Here is a 21,505-nt window from a genome sequence, read left to right on the forward strand (position 1 = left end):
GAAGTAAAATTCTGCCACTCAAACTGTATTCACCCGTAATTCCCTGCTGTAGACTTCGAGACTTAAATTTTAATGTTCCTGCTTGTACCACAAAGAATGTCAAGTCTCCATTGGCCATTGCTCATTTTAGCGGTTGGGTCCTAGGGATTCAACATATCTTCAGGACAGATCTCAGCAGTGCTTTGACTTCAGTCTGACTTACATATAATGAATGTCTTTCAAAATGAAATTTCAAAATTCCATGGAAGTGGTTGCTCAGATGATGTATAACACTATTTTAATCAATTTCTTAAGAGTGAAAATACCTAAGTGTTTTATTCTATTGGTTGGGATACAAGTGTAGTATTTGGACAATTAGAAATTATTTTAAGAGTTGAGGTAAAATAATTTGAAGTAGCTTATTTATCAGTTATTACATCAAATGATTCTTGAGTGCCTAGTTTATATGTGACCTCTGTTACATACTAAGTAAGCTTTATGGAGAAAAGAGAAGATTTAGACACTACTTTCAAGAAATATTACTGCTCCAAAAATGTATTACCTGCTTGTAATGTGGAATGCCTGTCTAAAGACTTCACATTTTAGGTGATGTTTATGGAGTTTTTTAGCTATAACCATCAGAAAATGGGTATGCTTAGATGACATATGGGCCTTGACAATTTTGAATTTGCTAATTATTGTATTTGTACATTTTTCAAATTTTGTATTTGTTAAGTAGATCTTAATATGCTTGAAAAATTTGTAGCAATAAGTTTTGCCTAAGATTTTGTTATTAACTCCTCACAGGTGACCTTTGTTTGTTCCTGTTTTTCCCTCTGCCCTACCTTGGAATTGAGAATTTACTTGAAATTTTTCTCCTCTCCAGTAATGTGGGAAAATGTCACCTGGTTTTCTGGTTCATGAAACAACAAATTCTGTTTAGATTAGTGCCAAATACATTAGATGTATTACCAGCTACTCGATGATTTGTACTGTCCCTTCTAGACCTTCACCTGCTCAGCCCAGGGGACCAGTACAGCCCAGCAGTGCAAGTGAAAGGATGTTAGGTTATGTGTCTGTCATAATAACCCAAGTCAGTTAAAAATAATTTTTATGTTACTAGATCTGTATGTTTGAAGATTATAATAGCCGTTTGTTTCAAACCTCAGGAAGTAGGAAATATTTGAGTAGATTGCTTGCTTCAAGATTGGAGATACATTCTTTACTTTGTTGTCTATTTACCATAATACCCAGTTGAGCCTCTAAATGTTTCACTTTCTTCTTACTGTCTTATCTGTATTATGGGGACAATTAATACCTATTTCCTGTAGTGGTGAATATAGTAATTTTTATGAATGTCTATGTAAAAATTTTTACATATTTTACATTTTTACTTATTTTGAAGTCTCAAAATTAATATATGGGTATTATGTTTATCTTATGTTTAGGATTTTATGAAAATGGAAGGTTACGAGGCATTTGTAGGCTTTGACCTCTGTAAGATACCACTCTCCAGTGTTGCTCAGAAGATTATGTCTGCTATGCATTCAGGTGATTTAGTGGAGTCTAAGAATTGGACAGAGAGTGAAAAGAGTGAGTAATTTTTATGAACCTTCATATTTTTTGTTACCTTGAGTCTTAATTATTCTTAAGACTAAGTTTTGAAAATCATTGACCTTAAAAATGAAAGAGTTATTTTACCAGCAAAAGTGGGTTTACTCGAGAATAGCAGAGAATTGCGATTTGGGACAAGCATGCTATACAAAGGCCAAAGGCAAGTCTAACAAAGGAGAGGAACATTATTTTATAGAGAAAAAGGTGGATGTTGGCAGGGGTTGTTTTGAATCAAAGTCCATTGGAGAAAAGTGAGAGTTCAAAGTGCTTGTGGTTTCCGACGGAGTTGCTGGGGAAGTGGATTTCTTGTAGGAGATGCCCTGTACGTCTTTTCCTGTGGGGACCTGTAATTGATGATTCTTTCCTGTTGATTCTTCCTCCTGCTGACTTTGAGTGGTACTGCATGAGAGCTCCCCCTTCTGGTCTGCCAACTCCATTTTAGTGAGCCTTCTTATTAATTTTCACAAAACGAAATGTAGCAGAGTTTTTCTATAGAACTTTTTATTGTGTAGGGAAGTTCCTGCCTACAAACAGTCCAGCTTCCCCTTGTTTTACTCTCATTCAGTGATGACTGAGCTTCTGCTCACTAAATTTTATATTCTCTTAGCCCTTACTGCTTTGAAAATGTGACACTCTCTTCGTTGTTTCAGGCATTTCTGCCAAACATTCCCTTAGAATCTGGATCAGCTGTTTAAGTAACTTCAAAAGAGATGGGCTCTTTCATAGTGTCCATTTCTAAACCCTTAGCTCTCAGGTCATTGAACCTGTATTTGCTTATTTGTGGTAGACAAGAGAAGTGTTCTTGACAGTATGTGTATTATACCGCCGTAGAAATGTATAAACTGTTACGTGACAGATCAGTGGGTCTGTGTACATATGTTTATGACATATGATATAATAGTAAAAGCAGTGACATAATGCTCACAAGTGTGACTGAAATGGTTGGAATACCAGGTGTGGTTTTTGTTGTTGTTGTTGTTTTTTACTAGCAAAGCAGTTTTTATTTTAAATTGTAAGTCTGGACCGATAATTTGTTTTTCTCTTCTACAGAGTAGGTTATAAGTGAGTGAGATACAATTAATTATATTGAGATGAAATAATTGAGAAGTATTAACACATAGTGCAAACGCTCTTATAAATGCAGTTTGTCGATTAAGATACAGTAACGCTTAACGTTTCAGTCTATTCATATTCAGACATCTGTTGCCCTTGTTATGGAAGTCAATAATGAAGAGTAAGAATTTTGGGGTATGGACTACATACCTAGCAATTGATAGTGTTTTAGGGGGAATGTTGATGCTGGGGGAAGTAGTAAAGAAAGTTAACATCAAACAACAAAGAGCCGGGACTTCCCTAGTGGCACAGTGGTGAAGAATCCGCCTGCCAGTATGGGGGACATGGGTTCGATCCCTGGTCTGGGAAGATCCCACATGCCGCAGAGCAACTAAGCCCATGTTCCACAACTGCTGAGCGCACGTGCCACAACTGCTGAAGCCCACGTGCCTAGAGCTTGTGCTTTGCAACAAGAGAAGCCACTGCAATGAGAAGCCCGCGCACCGCAACGAAGAGTAGCCCCTGCTCGCCACAACTAGAGAAAGCCCGCGTGCAGCAACGAAGACCCAACACAGCCAAAAATAAGTAAATAAATTAATTAATTTAAAAAAAATCAAAGAGCCTTCTCCTTTATTCTGTATACTTGCTTTCCAAAATAACAGAGCAGTGTGCACTTGACAGAGTTCAAAATATACTTACCTTCAAAAACTGATAAAATAGGGGCTTCCCTGGTGGCGCAGTGGTTGAGAGTCTGCCTGCCGATGCAGGGTACACGGGTCGTGCCCCGGTCCAGGAAGATCCCACATGCCGCGGAGCGGCTAGGCCTGTGAGCCATGGCCGCTGAGCCTGCGCGTCCGGAGCCTGTGCTCCGCAATGGGAGAGGCCACAACAGTGAGAGGCCCGCATACCGCAAAAAAAAAACAAAAAAAAAACTGATAAAATAATAAAATGCCTCTTGAAGCAGTAATGTGAGTCTCTGTTGAGAAAAATTAATGGCAGTCAGCCCCTGTCATGAGCTGTCTTGTCATGCTCTTAAAATACCCTGTTAAAATCCTAGTTTTCGTAAATTTATTGAGAAGATAAGGTATTTTCTGTCAAGTGTTCTTGGATTTGGAAAAAGAGTGGAATTTTCACAAAGATTATATTTGTTCCTGTGTCACACTCTTACTGTGAACTTAGTTAAAACAACACACATTTGTTACCTCATAGTTGCTGTGGGTCAGGAGCCTGGGCACAGCTTAGCTGGGTCCTCTGCAGGGCTGCAGTGCAGGTGCCAGTCAGGGCTGGGGTCTCATCTGCGGCTCGAAATGGGAAGCATTTGCTTGTAAGCTCACACGGTTGTGGGCAGAGTTCAGCCCCTTGTAGGCTCTTGGACTGAGGGTCTCAGTTCTTGGTGATGGTTGGCTAGAAGCCACCCTCAGTTCGTTTCCACGTGATTCTCTCCATAAGCAGCTTTACGTTATTGCAGCTTTTTCAAAGCCGGCAAGAGAGTGTCCCTGGCAAGACTGACGTTACATTCCTATGTAAGGTAATCACATTCTGTCACCGTTGCTGTATACTTTTGGTTAGAAGTAAGTCCCACCCACACTCAAGGGGTTACACAAGGGCATGAATACTAGAAGGCAGGGGACGTGGGACCACCTTAGAGTCTGTCTGCCACACGGTCCCACCAGTTTTATTCTTATTTCATATAAATCTGAGTTAAAGTTGGATTACTCGTGGGTTGTTGGTGAATGAATGATGCTGAACCTGAATTGATTCCCGGACTCTTGTCACATGCTGAGCTGTTATGTCAAATCCTTCTCTCTTATAAATAAAATCGTAAATCAGCATTTCATTTCTAAAAGCCCGTTTCATACCAGATAAATAGCGAAATTGAACTCAGAAATCAATGGAAATAAACGACAAATACTTGCTTTTACAAAAATGTATTAAGTAAAACCAAACAATGTTATATGTCATTTTGGGATATAATTTTCTGATCTGCTAGACTGACTGAGGTATACACAGCCAGTAAGAATTGAACAGTGTGTATCTTCTTGAAGCAAGATTGGTCTTTATTTAAAAACCCTTTGCTGTGAAAAAAAGATGCAAAAACTTAAAATACAGCTTAATGAATTAATATAAAGAGGACATCATGTAACTACCTCATGCATTGCCAATATCTCAAAATTTCCTTCTCTTCCTGCTCAAAGGTAACCGTTATGCTGACTTTTATGGCAGCCACTTCCCACTTCCTAATCATATGAGGGAGTTTTACATTGCTCCAAAGGCCTTTCTGGCAGAGATTACTTGTCCGTCACACCGGAGTCCATCCATCCTCCTCGGAGGCATGCCAGCAGATGACGTGGCTGAGTGTCCCTGCAGCCAGGTGTGGCCAAGTGGCAGGTTCCTGTCAGCAGGGTGTGCTGTTGCCAGGGCAGTCCTGAAGACACCTGACTTGCTTCCCAGCTGGCCTTTTTCCTTCCATCCAGTTGGAATCTGGAATGACTCCTTTCCAACCTGCAAATGATAACAGTGTCCTAGAGGACTGTGGACTAACGTGCTGGAGGGACCCCGGGTCCAGAGTGACTTCATGAAACAGCTGCTCCACCAGCTGAGACCACTCACCTCAGAACAAGAGAGAAATAAACTTATGTGGTTTAAACCATTGTATGGGTGGGTCTTTTGTGACTGTGGCTTAGCTTTTTACCTTAACTCTTACACCTTTAAACTAGATTCAGAATTGGGTTCGTCTGACTTGAATTTACATTGCCGTTTTTTTTTTTTTTTTTTTTTTTTTTTTTTGCGGTACGCGGGCCTCTCACTGTTGTGGCCTCTCCCGTTGCAGAGCACAGGCTCTGGACACGCAGGCTCAGCGGCCATGGCTCACGGGCCCAGCTGCTCCGCGGCATGTGGGATCTTCCCGGACCGGGGCACGAACCCGTGTCCCCTGCATCGGCAAGCGGACTCTCAACCACCGTGCCACCAGGGAAGCCCTACATTGTCATTTTAGTGTTTAGTAATGCCACTGAAAGTCTTTGGGAAATACTAGAGGAGGAAGATTTTTCAGGGTGATTTCAAGGTTGTCAGCTGGCCTGGTGCTATGTATAACATGCATTTGATTAAGCACATGTTTATTAGACTACATCTCTGTATTTTCCCTAAGTACCTATAGAAATCAAATAACGTTTTCTAGTACACATTTATCCAAAATTGTTTTTAACTTAATAGAGCTTAGGGGTGAATATGGTTTTTTTCTAGTAAGATAAGAATAGTTTTATAGACATTACATATTTTTCTTTAAAGGGCCATTTTATTTAATTAATTTATTTAGTTTTTGGCTGTGTTGGGTCTTTGTTGCCGCACGTGGACGTTCTCTAGTTCTGGCGAGCAGGGGCTTCTCTTGTTGTGGAGCATGGGCTCTAGGCACATGGGCTTCAGTAGTTGTGGCGTGTGGACTCAGTAGTTGTGGCCCGTGGGCTCTAGAGCGCAGGCTCAGTAGTTGTGGCGCACGGGCTTAGTTGCTCCACAGCATGTGGGATCTTTCCAGACCAGGGCTCAAACCCGTGTCCCCTGCATTGGCAGGCGGATTCTTAACCACTGCGCCACCAGGGAAGCCCAGGCTTACAAATTAATACAGGTGTAAGGCTCCTCAAGGTAAATATTTGTCAAAATCCAATTCATTAATTGAAGTGTGTCTTTAGTCCCACCATGTAGTGGAAATCTTTGCAATTTCAAGGACAGATAACATAAAGCTAAATGACAAAGTAGATTTATTTTTATTATATTCATTCTGGTCAAGAATAATGTGGATAAATGTTTTTATTTCTATCAAATAAACATAAAATCCTTATGTCCAGTCTCTTAGCAAACCCTGCCAGGTGTTGGATTCCAATTCCCACTGCTCTAATTCAAGCCTTCGTTCCTTCTCACTTGAAAATTTGCAGAAGTTTCCTAATTGCTGTTTGCCGTCAATTTATTGCCACTTTGCTCCTGCCTTTGCACTGTCGCTGGGATTAGCTCAGCTCTTGTCCTTGCTCTCTGCAGAATTTATCTGTAGAAACATCCCCATGTGTTCCTACAGTGCAGCCTGGCCCTTGCCTGCCCTTTAAGTCTTAATGTCCCATCACTTTCCTTCTCTTTATGCCCCATTCAGATTTTTTTAAATTAATTAATTAAACAGCAGGTCCTTTTTGGTTATCTATTTTAAATACAGCAGTGTGTACATGTCAATCCCAAACTCCCAATCTATTTTTCCCCCCACCACCCTTCCCCCCTGGTACCCAAGGCAATCTACAGACTCAGTGCAATCCCTGTCAAATTGCCAATGGCATTTTTCACAGAACTAGATAAAAAAATCTTAACATTTGTATGGAGACACAAAAGACCCTGAATAGCCAGAGCAATCTTGAGAAAGAAAAACTCAGCTGGAGGAATCAGGCTCCCTGACTTCAGACTATGCTACAGAGCTACAATCATCAAAACAGTATGGTACTGGCACAAACACAGAAATATAGATGAAAGGAACAGGATAGAAGGCCCAGAAATAAACCCATGCGCCTGTGGTCAATTAATCTATGACAGAGGAGGCAAGACTATACAATGGAGGAAAGATAGTCTCTTCAGTAGATGGTGCTGGGAAAACTGGACAGCTACATGTAAAAGGATGGAACTAGAATATTCTTTAACACCATACACAAAAATAAACTCAAAGTGGAATAAAGACCTAAATGTAAGACTAGATACTATAAAACTTAGAGGAAAACATAGGCAGGGCACTCTTTGACATAAACTATGGCAATATCTTTTCTGATCCTTCTCCCAGAGTAATGGAAATAAAAATAAAAATAAACAAATGGGACCTAATTAAACTCAGGAGCTTTTACACAGCAAAGGAAGCCACAAACAAAACAAAAAGACAACCCACAGAATGGGAGAAAATGTTTGCAAATGATGCGACCAATAAGGGATTAGTTCCCGTTCAGATTTGACTCTTAACTTCCAAACACGTGTCGTTTCCTGACTTCATCCTCTGCTTACCTTTTCTTTCTCTCCTTCGTACATGACTCTGAGTGGTGAAATCATAGCATTTTACAAATTTCTGCTCAAATGATACTTCATTACCAGAATGCCTTATTGGAAGTAAACTGCATTTGATTCATTGGCAACTCAGTTTAGAGAATTTCCTGTGATGTAGTTTTGGGTTATTTGCATAATGCTTTAACTCTTGGTATGTTTTGAGCTTTTTGAAGGCAGGCAAAGGTGATCTCTTCTTTGATGCTGCCACAGGTGGGTTGATCTGTGAATTCAGCTCTTACCGATTTCTAAGAGCTTCATACAGACATGTAAAACATATGTGAAGGACTTTACTATTTCATTATTTATGTTGTATTTTCCTCAACATTTTGGGGGGTCTTTTTTTGTTTGTACTACTTCAGAAAAAGTTTTTTTTTAAACAAAAATAAAGTCCATAATCCCACATTAAAAAAAAATTTGGGGTGGGGGACTTCTCTGGTGGCGCAGTGGTTAAGAATCCACCTGCCAATGCAGGGGACATGGGTTCAAACCCTGGTCTGGGAAGCTCCCACATGCCGCAGAGCAACTAAACCCGTGTGCTGCAACTACTGAGCCTGCGCTCTAGAGCCCGCGAGCCACAACTACTGAGCCCGCGTGCCACAACTACTGAAGCCCGCATGCCTGGAGCCTGTGCTCCACAACAAGAGAAGCCACCACAGTGAGAAGCCCGTGTGCTGCAACAAAGAGTAGCCCCCACTCGCTGCAACTAGAGAAAGCCCACACGCAGCAATGGAGATCCAAAGCAGCCAAAAATAAATAAATTTATTTTTAAAAAAATTTATTTTTTTTTACATATTCACACACACACACACAGTGAAAGGGTTTATATGTACATTGTTTTCTTAGTTCAGGCTTTTTCTTTGTTGAAACATCTCCCCTTATTGCTTCCCTGTGTTAACAACTTAGCGTATGCCTTCTATGTTTTTGTTTTCATGATAGTAATTATAGCTTGTGTGTGTGTGGCTATGTTGTGCCACCCAGACCTCCGCCTCCTTGGATGGGATTGGCTGAGGGCTTTGTTGCAACTGTATCACATTTGAGCTTCCACTCCCTCAGTCCTTCTGCTCCCCAAGAGCGTCCCCAAGTAAACGTTTGCAGGAAAAGCTCAGTCTGGTCCCCAGGGAACTTGATCTATGCAGTGGGTGCCAGTAGTGGTCTGAGAAAGCAGGCATGGCATTTTGGAATTTGGTCACCTTTAGGTGGGCTGGCACTGATGACTTCATCACATGTTGTAGGTGAAATACGGATGGCAGCGGTGCAGTTAAAGCTTTTACTAGGAGTGGCTGGTCTGGCATACCAGTGCAAGCAGCTGTGCAAGCTGCTGGGCAGTGCTATGTATTTGAAAAGAATAGGACAATGGAAGAGAATGGCATTGGTGGCTGTGGCTGGGTCCCTCGGAAAAAGACAAAGGCCAAGCGTGGTTAATTAGCAATTAAAGGGTAAATGTGATAGCCAGAGGGCTCACCTGCTAGCCTGTGAAGAGACCACCTGCAGTCACAGCCCCCCCCCCCCCGCCCCGCCCCCCGCCCCCAGCCTAGTATGGCTGGTAGAGCTCCAGAGGAGGTTGGATGCTCAGCCCTGGCGGGTGTTCTACCTCAAGGTCAGGGCCTTGACCAGGAAGAGGGACCTGACCCTGAGATGCAGGATGGGGATGTCTCGATTGGTGCATTCAAGTTTGAATCCCAGGTACCTCTGGGACCTGCAGAAGTAGCTACTCCTCTCTGTTAAAGGCCAGCCCCCTTCTCTCTACCCGCCAGTCCCCCAGCTTAAAGACAGTGCAAGAGGGTTCTATCTTGAGAAATAACACATCCTCCCTAAGGAAATGCCACCTCCTCTTTTGGCCATTAAGTCACTACATAACCTGGCCAAGAGGTACCAGGGACTGTTAAGGGAGTGGATGAGACAGGCTAGTCAGGGAACAGAAACCCTATAGTCATTGGAACAGGGAAAGTTTAAAGCATTATTAACTAGTAATGGGATTAGCTGACAAGAAGTAAAGAAAACTGAGGATTACAATAATAGCAGACGCAGGGAGCATCTACCTGCGGCAGTGTTGAAGGAAGGAACAAAACTGGAATGACCTGGCCAGGTGACGTCCACCAGCCTCTGTCATCTATTGTCCCTGTATGGGCAACTTGGGCTCTTTAATGGAGTGACCATGGGGCTGGGGCAGAGGCTATGCGTGTGCCCAACAGCATGGCGCTCCCACTCACCAGGGCCGATCTCGCCGTTGCCTCTGTTGAATTTCCAATGACACACTGAACTCTGGGTCCCCAATAGTACTGAACTTTGAGAACAGTCACTTGGGGGCTAGTTGGCAATACTGGACCCCTTGTGCCCCCAAAGGTACTGTTATTCGTCTTGACTCGAATCCACACGTATTCCAGGCACGGGTTTGCCTTTCCCATAGGCAGGGCCTCAGTGAGCTCCGTAATACAAGGCTCACAGAGCCTTTGACCCACTGACACAGAATCCTGCATAGCATCGCCCTGGATATAGGGACCCACTTTACAGCAAAGGAGCTGCAGTGGGCACATGATCGTGGGACCCACAGGTTCCGTCACAGCCACACACCCAGAAATGCCAGCCCAACAGAGTGGTAGAGTGGTGGGTAGCAGGCTGAGCTCAGGTGACCTCCAGACTGCAGTATACACTGTACATCAGTGACCATTGCAGGATGCAGTGTCCCCAGTATAGATAATTAAGGGCTCTGGTAGCCAAAAGGTGGCAGTGGGAGTGGCCCTGCTTACCATCACTCCCAATGCCCCTCCCAATAAATTTGTATTTCTCTCTCCAGATACCTCTGGGTTCTGCAGGTTTAGTCTTGACTCCCCAGGGGAAACCCACCAGGGACAAAGGAAGAGTACTGTTCGATTTCAAGCTATAGCTGCTGCACAGTCATTTCAAGTTCTGTACTCCAATAGACTGGCAGGCAAGTGAAGTACTCTCCATCCTGCTAGGGGTGACCTCCTGTTCACCAGAGGTCAGGGCTGCCGTTACATAATGGGGCAGGAAAGCATCTACGTGGCACCCAAGTGATGTGATTGGCCACCTCTTGGTCCTCTGACCAAATTTGCTGGTAAATGCCGTGGCCGTGGCCTGAGAAGGGCATGGTGACTAGGGACTTACACCCCTCAGGGATGAGGGTTTGGGTCACGATCAGGCAGGCTACCTAGACCAGCAGAGGTGCCAAGCCAGGGTGAGGGGAACCTCAGAATGGGTAGGAGAGGGAGGTGAATAGCATTTGCAGCTTTGAGACCAGCTGCAGGACAAGGACAGGCAGTTCACCCCATTAACCTTCCTTTTAAGTTCCCTCAGGAAGAGGCCGAGCAGAGTCCCGAAGGAGCTGCTCCCAGAACATATCTGAGCTGCGCAGTGTAGTGAACCGTAGGCAGGACTGTAGTGAACACTGTGGGTGCCCCAAGCCCCCCATTCATCACCCTAGCTGCCGCTCACCACACAGCCCCTCCCGATGGTTGCCTCAGCTGCAAAGAGCTTCTTTGCCCAAGGGCACACCATTTTCCCAGGAGCAACCAGGTAATGACTGGTGGGTGCTGGGGAATAAAGGCTCAGCTCCCTTGACCCTGTGGGGGACAACTGTACAGGACCATGCCAGGTCCAGAGCAGGCCTTTGTAGCGGCCGCATCTTGGACCAGTCCTCCCTCCTTCACTCCCCTACAGACGTTGATCCTGAGAGCGCTACCCCAAAACCTTTCTGAATGCAAGCCTTCCTCTCAGGGTCAGCCTCCCAGGGACCAGACCTGTGCCAGTGTATGGGTATAACATACTCATGTGCATAAATGGGGAGATTTGGTCATTGTTTTAAAAAATGGGATCATATTTTCACAAATCTCTGCATCTTCAAGTCAACTAATACAGCTCATTCTTTTCAATGGCTCTGTGCTTCATGGTGTGGATGTTACATAATTTATTCATCGACTGCCCTCATGATTGGTATCTCCTTTGTTTTCAGTCCTTTGCCGTAAAGCAATACTGTCATAAATGTTTTGCTTTAAACCTATTTACTGTTGCACATATTTCTGTGAAACAGATAGCCAGGAGTGAGGTGGTTTGGTTAGATGATTTATATCTCTTTGTTTTTATTGAGGTTACAACACACACACACAGAGCACAACTATCCTAAGATTATAGTTCAAAATTTCACAAACTGAACACCCGTATAACCTTCACCCAGATCAAGAAACAGAACATTGGTAGCATCTCAGAGGCCCATCCTTCCTCCCTTTGGGTTCGTTCTTTTCTTCCCAACTCCTGAGAGTGATGTGCGTATTTTTAATTTTAATAAGTGTTGACACTGTGCTTTCCAAAAAGATCCTAACCATTCACATTTTTACCAGCAATGAGTGAGACTACCTCTTCTCCTCTATCTCCAACTATATTTAATTTGTGTTTCCCTGACTACTAGTGAGTTTGAGTATTACATGTTTGTTTGCTTTTTGGATTTGCTATTTTGTGTGTTGCCTCTCCCTGTCTTTTGCTCACTTTTCCATTGAATTGTTTCTTTTTTGGTCAGTGTAACTTGTATAATAAAAATATTAACCCTTTGTCTTTTTTGTCCCAGTTTTCCCAATGTATTATTTTCTTTCAGAAGTGGTGCTAGTTGTACTATCCCTATTCATTAATCTATCCTTCTCTACTGCATTAAAATACCATCTTCGCTGTATATTAAATTCTCATAAGTCCTGGGGTCAGTTTCTGGATTGTCTACTCTGTTTAAGAGATCTTTTTGTCTATTCCTATTCAAATACCTTGTGGATTTGATTACAGTGCCTTTATAGTATGTTCTGATAATATGGCAAAGCAAGTCTTCTTTTATTTTTTTAAAAAAACTTACCTTTCTGGGTCCTGCCTGGTGGTCCAGTGGCTAAGACTCCCATTCCCAATGCAGGGGTCACAGGTTCGATCCCTGGTCAGGGAACTAAGATCCCGCATGCTGCACGGTGCAGCCAAAAAAACCCCTTACCTTTCTTCTCTATTTTCAGACATTTAATATTTCATATGTACTTTGAAATTATTATTTCTTTCAATTAAAAGAACCCTGTAGGGTCTCTGATGAGAATTACATTAATTAAAAAAGATATATATATATATATATTTATTTGGCTGTGCCAGGTCTTAGTTGTGGCACACGGGATCTTCACTGCTGCGTGCAGGATCTTTTAGTTGTGGTATGCGGGGTCTTTAGTTGAGACACGCGAACTCTTAGTTGCGGCATGTGGGATTTAGTTCCCTGACCAGGGATCGAACCCAGCCCCCTGCATTGGGAGCGTGGAGTCTTAGCCACTGGACCACCAGGCAAGTCCCTGCATTAAATTTATATTTAGGAGAATTAAATATTTTGTTCATATCTCAGTGCTATGTATTTGCATTTGTATAGATCATGCTTTATGCCATTTTATAAGATTTTAAGTTTCCATCATTGAGTGCCTTGTGCTTTTCTTGTTAAATTAATCCTGAGTATAACTTTCCTCTATCGTAAGTGAAAGATTTCCCCCATTTGCATTTCATCGTTGTTATCGTTGCTATAGAGAGAACGTACATCCCAGAGGTTACCAGCCGAAACTTTAGTCATGTTGCCTGGGGTTGAACCCAGGTTCCATCACTTCCTGTCCAGCCCAAACTTATTAAAATTAAAACAAAATCTAAATGAGAAGTTTGTATTAATGATATTTTACTGAAGTTGTAATTGTTCCATTACAATATTTTTCAGTCTAAGAATTTCTTCACCTTTAATACTTACAAGCTTTCTGTAAAATGGTGAACTTGGGTTTTCAGAATCAAGTATTCAAATGCAAATACCAGGTACTACTTTTTAATAAACACTGCATGATTACATAGATCTGTCTCCAGTTAATTTGAAGATACTTTGCATAAATGTTTATTACAATGGTAGTATGCATTTTGGTTGTAAATTTTACTACATTGTTTTAATTAAGTAAATAATGAGTAAATGATTATAGAGGCTATTTTCAATGTTTAGCTAATTATATGATTTTAATTTCTTTATTCCCTCATGCTTCCTTTCTGTGTCTTTTAAAGCTGCAGAAGTGGTGGACAAATCCAGTGTTAGGTATTCAGTACTACCTGAAGATGGGAAGAATCAGTCACTGGAAAAAAAGGTGAAACCTTGCAAGTATGACTAATTCTAAACAGATAACTTTCATTCATTCAATAAATACTTATCAAGTGTCTACTATATGCTAGGCACTGTGGATGCAACGGTTAAAAAGACGAAAGGAGTTCTTCTCCAGGAGCTGATAGTTTAATTTGTATGAGGGGACTAGGAAGACAGAGAAGCACAATATTTCTCTATGACGCGGTGAATTAGTGTCACTATAGGAGACAGGGCCAAGTGCTTTGGGAACGATAGGAGATATAGGAGACAGGGCCAAGTGCTTTGGGAACGATAGCCAGTTTTTGTGCTGTTTCGTTCCGCTCTTTCTGGGAGGTGGGGAGAGGAATCTGGGACGTTTGTCTGAAGTATGAACACTCTGACTTGAGGTCTAAACGATGACCAAGAAATGGTCAGTCTAAAGAGCCTCACCTTTAGAGAGTGGGGGAAGGACTTTGGGAAAAGTTTTTAGGTTAGGGGAAGAGAGCTTGGAACTTTGGGGTAGTGGAAATAAAGAGAAGTTCAGAAAGCAAGGGGTATAAAATTTGCAATGGGTGAGTTACGTGGTTTGGGCTTGGGAGAGAGATGAGAAGAGGTCATGTTATTAGGAAGCAGTGGTGGAGGTGGCGTAATAGTTAAGAGAGTGGGCTCTGGAGCAAACTACCTGTGTCCAAATCCAAATCTAACTTAGTCTAATGTAAGCTCCCTTAGGAAATCCCTGGATTGATGGGATGGTTATTTGCCCCTGAAGTGGAAGGAGCGGCATCTTTGACAGAAAAGGGACTGTGCAGCCCTTTGAAAGTGAATGGAAATTCTCTCTCCCAAAGGTGTTCAAACTGTGCTCCTTCGATCCCTAAGGCAGAGGTCTTCAAATCGTCTTGCTCCCTTTCTCACAAAAGCCTTTTGAAAAGCCATGTATCTCCTGACATATTTTTAAGTTGACGTTTAAAATATTTATCACAAGTTTAAAAAGTTTCATAGGACATGATTTCTGGTGGGTTAATAATATTGACATTTAAAAAACTTATATCACAGTTTAAAATATGTCCACTAATATCTAAATACTATACTCTGATAACTTGATATCTACAATCATTCCTTTAAAAAATACATGAGCAGGATATTCTTCAACAATCTGAATTTTTATATTTTCCTTTTCCTTCTTGACTCCTTTTCTTGTATACTTCTCCACAGAATTTTTATTTTGATATAATTTTATGTTTGGAAGTCTTTTCTTAAAAAGCATATAATATTTCTCTGCAATAAAAATGACTATAAGTTTAAATTTTCTGTGATCACGTGACTGTGTTAAAACATTTTCTTTCAAAATTATTTTTAAAGTATTATTGGTATACGTTTGTTCAGAATAGCATAAATATATCATAAAATCTGAAAAATAAACATAAAAAATAAAATTTTATTGTAAATGAATCCTACAATGAAACGGAGAGATGCTTTTTCCCCCTCAGTCTGTGAATTGATGAATGAATATTGCACATTGCTAGATCGAAACAGGAAGAGGATTGCTGCCGAGCTGTATTTTTAAAGAAATTTTAGTAGGTAGATTAACATATTATCGACTAGTTGTGGTGATTTAATTTCCTCTATAAATGGCCTTTGGTTGGAAGTTGTCAGTGATTCATCCTCACTCTTACGCACATGTGCAGCACACTCCCCTCCACAGCATCTCCTGTTACACGCATGGTGCCAGTGCAGGGCTGTGGGAGACTTTCTAAACTAACTCCTGCCTATTCCAGCCCAGGATGCAGATATGCACTCCTACCTGGTTGAGAAAAACCAGTGCTCTGGAAGACACTCCATAGTTCATTAGAAAGTTGGGTCATAGTTAATGTGAAGCTGTGTTCCCACTTTACCTTAGATGAGTTTTATCAGATTTTACTTTGGTTTAGACCTGTCTTATGAATCCATATTCTAGTGAAATATTTTCCATTTTTCTATAGAATCTTAATTCTCTTACGAGCCAGACATCAAGAGTTTCCATCAAGTTCTCGTCTCAGTCCTCCAGTATCAGACTCACAGATCAAGTGTCTACTGACCAAAACCAGAAGAATATCGGCTCATTGGCTTCTTCCCGGTGTTTAATTCCACAGTGTGACCAAGAGGCTTCAGTTCTACAGAGAATGGAACATAAGAGAAAACACGTACCAAAGGAAAGCATAAATAATGAAAACAATGAAGAAAGCATGAGTCTGAAAAGAAAACATATCACATGTAATAATTCATCAGAGAAAACAAGTAAACTTATGGCATTGGAAGAAGATGCTGATGAGGTTGAAACCTACCTAAATTCTAGGAACTCAAAAGCATTCACAAACAATTTTTGTGATATTAGGTATTTGGATGCTTTGGAGAAAAGCCAGCTGATTGAAATGCTCAAACAGGCAGTAGCTCTGGTGGTGACTCTGATATATAAGGATGGCTCAACTCAGCTGAGAGCAGACCAGGTTAGTAAACGGTGTTGGTTTTTGTTTGTTTGTTTTGTTGGCACCATGAAAGAAACCCATTTTCTTAGTGTCTGATTTTGATAGGAGAGCAAGAAGTAAGATTTTAAGCCTTCCCCTTTCCCCCAGGGGTGAGTGACTGACTCTGCATAGTTCTCATGAGGTTGTTAAGAAACTGCTGAATGGTTTCCATTTTCTATTCCACCAGCAAAGTGTGAGTTTCCAAATTCTCCACCTCCTTGTCAATACTTGTTGTCTTTTTTATTTTAGCCATTCTGCTGTGTGTGAAGTGGTATTTCACTGTGGTTTTAAATTGTATTTCCCTAATAACTGGTGACATTAAGCATCTCCTCATATGCTTACTGGCCATTTGTGTATCTTCTTTGGTGAAACGTCTTGAAATTCAAGTCTTTTGCTCATTTTTAAATTGGGTTATTTGTGTTTTATTTTGGATCTGTAAGGGTTTTTTTATATTTTAATACCAGTCTCGTCAGATACATGATTTGCAGTTCTCCAAATCTGTGGCTTGTTTTTATCAATTTCCTGATGGTGTCTTTTGAAGCACAGAATTTTTTAATTTGATGAACTCCAGTTTACCAAGTACTTTTTTATTGCTTCTGCTTTTGTTGTTAAATTTAAGAATGCTTTGGGACTTCCCTGGTGGTCCAGTGGCTAAGACTCCGCACTCCCAATGCAGGGGGCCCGGGTTTGATCCCTGGTCAGGGAACTAGATCCCACATACTGCAACTAAGAGTTCACATCCTGCAACTAAAGATCCTGCATGCCGCAACGAAGATCCCACACGCCTCAAGGAAGATCCTGCATGCTGCAACTAAGACCTGGCACAGCCAAATAAATAAATAAATATTGCTTTTAAAAAAAGAATGCTTTGCCTATACCAGGTCATGAAGATTTACTGTATTTTCTTCTAACAATTTATAGTCTGAGCTCTTACATTTAAACCTGTGACCCGGGACTTCCTTGGTGGTCCAGTGGTAAAGAATCTGCCGTACAATGCAGGGGACGTGGGTTCGATCCCTGGTCAGGGAACTAAGATTCCACTTGCTGTGGGGCAACTAAGCCCGCGCACCACAACCACTGAGCTCGTGTGCCTCAACTAGAGCCCACGTGCCGCAAACTACAGAGCCCACGTGCCCTGGAGCCTATGTGCCACAACTAGAGAAGAAAAAAAAAAAAAAAACCCACACGCCACAACTAGAGAGAAGCCTGTGCGCCACAACAAAAGATCCTGTATGCCTCAACGAAGATCCCGCGTGCTGCAACTAGACTAACTATGGCATACCCCACCTTCCGGGTTTGCATTTCTAGAAAACTGCTCCCATCAGTAAACCACTCAACCTCAGGGCTGTCAAGAGACTCATCTAGAAGATCAGGCCTGCTGGAGTAAGTTTGCTCTCTGGTCTCTATACACTGATGCACTAAGTCTCCATTCTTGGCCGCTGGAAGCAGAGTTGCTGGGTTCAGGGTTTGGCACACCTTTAAGGGAATGTCGGGGGTTCCATTAGGAGGGCCTGATATCTTGTTAACCTTCCTCCAGTCAACTAATGATGTCCTTTGACTTCTAGCACAGATTGTACCTGATGAGGGGTTAACACATCTAAGTGTTGTCCTAGGATGAGCTTGAAAGCCTCATTAACCAATAGAGCCGTGGCTGCTACTGCTCACAGGGAGTTTGGCCATCCCAGGGCCACCGAGTCCAGTTGTTTTGAAAAGTAAGCCACCAGTCTTTGATCTGGCCCCAGCTATCAGGTCAGAGCTCCGAGCGCTATCCCTGACCTCTCATGGAGTATAGGGTGAAGGGTTTGTCTGACGTTGGAAGCCCCCATGCTGGTGTCCTACTCAACTCAGTCTTTAGAGTCTCAAAGGCCTACTGGTGGCCCCTATTCCCTTTCTTCCCCCTTCAGAGCCTCATATAGGGGTTTTGCTGTAAGGCCATAATTTGGAGTCCAGATACAATAGAACCCAGCCATCCTGAGAAAGCCTTGGAGTTGTCTCTTCGTGGTTGGAGATGGTAGTGCACTAATTGCTGTCTTTCAATCCATGGCCAGGACTTGCGCTCCTGGGGTCAAAATAAATCCTAAATACTGAACACTGTTGTGAAATCTGAGCCTTTGTCAGAAAATTAGGACCTTAGCAGTATTCTGAGCTGAAACTTGCTTTGTCTCACTACTTATTAGCAGATCATCAATATACTGTAATAGAGTTCCATTTTTCAGGCTTAGTTCCCTCAATTCTTTTGCTAACGAGTTTCCAAACAAATGGGGACTATCCTGAAAACCCTGCGGAAGCACTGTCCAAGTGTATTGAGTAGCCTCCAGAGGGTCAGGGTCCCTCCATTCAAAGGCAAAACAGGTATTGAGGGACTTCCCTGTGGTGCAGTGGTTAAGAATCCACCTTCCAATGCAGGAGACGTGGGTTCTATCCCTGGTCGGGGAACTAAGATTCCACATGCTGCGGGACAGCTAAGCCCACAGGCTCTAGAGCCTGTGCACTACAGTGAAGATCCTGAACGCCACAACTAAGACCTGATGCAGCCAAATAAATAAATATTATATATATATATATATATATATATATATATACATTTTCCTCCCTTTCCAGAAGAAATTTTTTAAAAAATGGTATTGAGATCCTGGATGTAGAGAAATACAGAAAAACGCATCTTTGAGGTCCAACACAGAAATACTGAGTGCTTCCTGGCACTTGGGCAAGGAGGGTGTGTGGGTTTGGCACCTCTGGGTGAATAGGGATGACTGCCTAGCTCACTGCTCGTAAGTCTTGCACAAACCGATATTCCCCATCAGGCTTCTGAACAGGGAGGATCGGGGTGTTACAAGGGGATTGGCAGGGCCGAATGACTCTGTGTTTTAGGAATTTGGTGAGCAGCTGTTGGATCCCCCTCAGGGCCTCAGGCTTTAAAGGATATTATCGCCAGGAGCTGGGGCCAGCTGGGGTTGTTGTTTGGCCATCCCACAGGAGGGTGCTCAGGACATTCCCTTTCCCGGTGCCCCTCCTTCCAGAAAAAGGCACACTGATTCCTGCCCAGGTGGTTCCTGGGCTGCTGGTCTGGTCTTCTCAGCTGTCTAGTGTCCCCTCAAGATGGCGGGTGGATCAGAGCAGCTAAGAGCTGTGTTTTCTTTGTTAATCTCCTATCCTTGTTGGCCTCCTTTGCCATGTCCTCGTTGTTATAGACCTTGAAGGCCTCCTCTACCAAGGTTGACAATGGGGTTTGGGGCCCAGCTTCAAGCTTTTGTAATTTCCTCCTGATATGAGGAGCGGACTGGGTGATAAAATGCATGGCCAATAGTGACCTCCCTTGTGCAGACTCAGGGTCTGTATTGGTGTACTTCCTGAATGCCTCTGTCACCCGACTCAGGAAGACTGCTGGGTTTTTATCTTTTTCCTGTGTAATCTCTTGGACCTTATCATAATTTACAGGCTTCACCATATGCCTTTTCATTCCTTCTGATAAACAAGTAATATAACGTCTCATCCTGGCTTGGCCTACATGATCCTCACAATCCCAGTTGGGGTCCTGTTGTGGGATTGCGTCACCAGTTCAATAAATCTGGTGCTGTGGGTTGGTGGCCACTAGGCTGTCTGTGTGTTCCCTGGCCTTTCTTAGTATACATTCCTTCTTGTCCAGGGGGCAACAGTGGTTCAGAATAACTGTAATTCTTGCCATGTCAGGGAAAACATTAACCCCAGCATGGTAAATTTGTCCCTAAACTTGTCAGGGTTCTATGAGAACCTGCCAAACCCCTCCTTGCGGATTCCTAAGTCTCTCATCAAGAAGGAGACATGCACTCTAGTAATTCCCTATTCCCATCAGCTGCTTCCCAGAGGGCGTAAAGGCCCTGTGGTGTGAAAGTGGGGGCTAATTTTGTGAAAGTGGGGGCTGTCCCATTGGGGACAGCACTGGGGGCTCTGGTTTCAGGGCTCCTGGCTAAATGGGGTAAGGTGGGGGTTGAGGGACTGAAGGTGATGTTGAAGGGGAAGAAGCCCAATGAGAAAGAGGCCCAATGTGCCAATGACTAGTTGGCGGTTGAAAGGGGATCTGTGAGAAAGTCTGGCTCTAAATCTTCTGGGGACAAAACAGAAATAGAGGCCACACACACAACAGGAATCCCTCAAACCGGGGTCTTGATAAAGTTTCATAAAGGCCTGCACGTAAGGGACCTCCCCCCATTTTGGGGACTGCTTACAATATTTTGGTCCAGTTGTAAAATGGTGCTAAAGTTAAGGGATCCATTCTGTGGCCAGTTCTTCCGGTCACCCAAGGCATATTGGGGCTAGGCTGTGTTGCAAAAGAAGATGGCTTTTAAACCATCTAATTTAAACTGTCCCGAATTTTTAAGAGTTTTAATCTTTGGGGGCATTTCCCATGTTTACATATAAATCTGGCGGCTAACAAACTGAGATCCTGAAGCTGGATGGAGTCCTCAAGACCCGGCATAACAAAACCAAAGGGTGAGATGACAAAGGAGATCTCAGAACTCCCTTCCCCACAGTTGAGCACACAGGACAGAGAAATATTGGGGGGTTGTGTAAAGTTCACCTCAACAGGGGCCTCGGGGGCTGGGGGTTTAGATGTATGAAGTAAGGAAAAAGAAATAGGAGAAAGAGAGAAAGCCTGCTGTTTCAGCCTGCCCCTCTGCGTGTGTCTATTCAGGCAGTTCCAGTCTGCCGTGCTCTTCCACAAGGGCCAGTGGAGGGAGGCACTCCGTCCACCACCCACCAGGGTGATCAGACCCAGAAACCAGTGCTGGTGGGACTCTAACCCACACCTGGGACTTTAACCCAGGAAAAAGAAGTTGAGAAGTTTGTGACGACTGGGCTTCCAGCCACTGCACAGTATGAGGGTTGAACCTCTGTCACTCTCAGAAATCTCCCCTCAAGGAAAGCCCACCGGACCAAGATCTGCACGGTATGAGGCAAGCCTGTCCCACCTCTGTCACCTGTCAGGGTGAGCCGGCGCCAGCCAGAGGGAGCATGGCCTCACCAACTAAGGAGTTAGGCTGTAGGTGCCCAACACTCACTTCTCAGAAGGATGCGACAGAGAAGTAGGAGAGGACAGAGCAAGGAGTTGTAGAGAGAGAGAAAGAGATCAGAAGAGGGAAAATGGACACAGGGAAAATAGAAGGGGAAAGCTGCCTGAATGAGGATAGTGACACCCCTGGGGCAA

The 21,505-nt window shown here is 43.0% G+C and overlaps 1 protein-coding gene across 1 annotated transcript in view; it reads left to right on the plus strand.

The window, feature by feature from the left end:
- The window catches only part of POLN (DNA polymerase nu), a 173,444-nt gene that overhangs the window by 12,622 nt on the left and 139,317 nt on the right, over nt 1-21,505 (plus strand). Inside the window, exons 3-5 of the mRNA XM_060148878.1 lie at nt 1,428-1,572; nt 13,765-13,844; nt 15,799-16,302. Of these exons, the coding sequence (XP_060004861.1) occupies nt 1,434-1,572; nt 13,765-13,844; nt 15,799-16,302 (723 nt within the window). The 5' untranslated portion in view covers nt 1,428-1,433. The remainder of the gene's footprint in view (nt 1-1,427; nt 1,573-13,764; nt 13,845-15,798; nt 16,303-21,505) is intronic.

Source organism: Lagenorhynchus albirostris, chromosome 4 (genome assembly GCF_949774975.1).
Source record: "Lagenorhynchus albirostris chromosome 4, mLagAlb1.1, whole genome shotgun sequence".
NCBI classification, from domain to species: Eukaryota; Metazoa; Chordata; class Mammalia; order Artiodactyla; family Delphinidae; genus Lagenorhynchus; species Lagenorhynchus albirostris.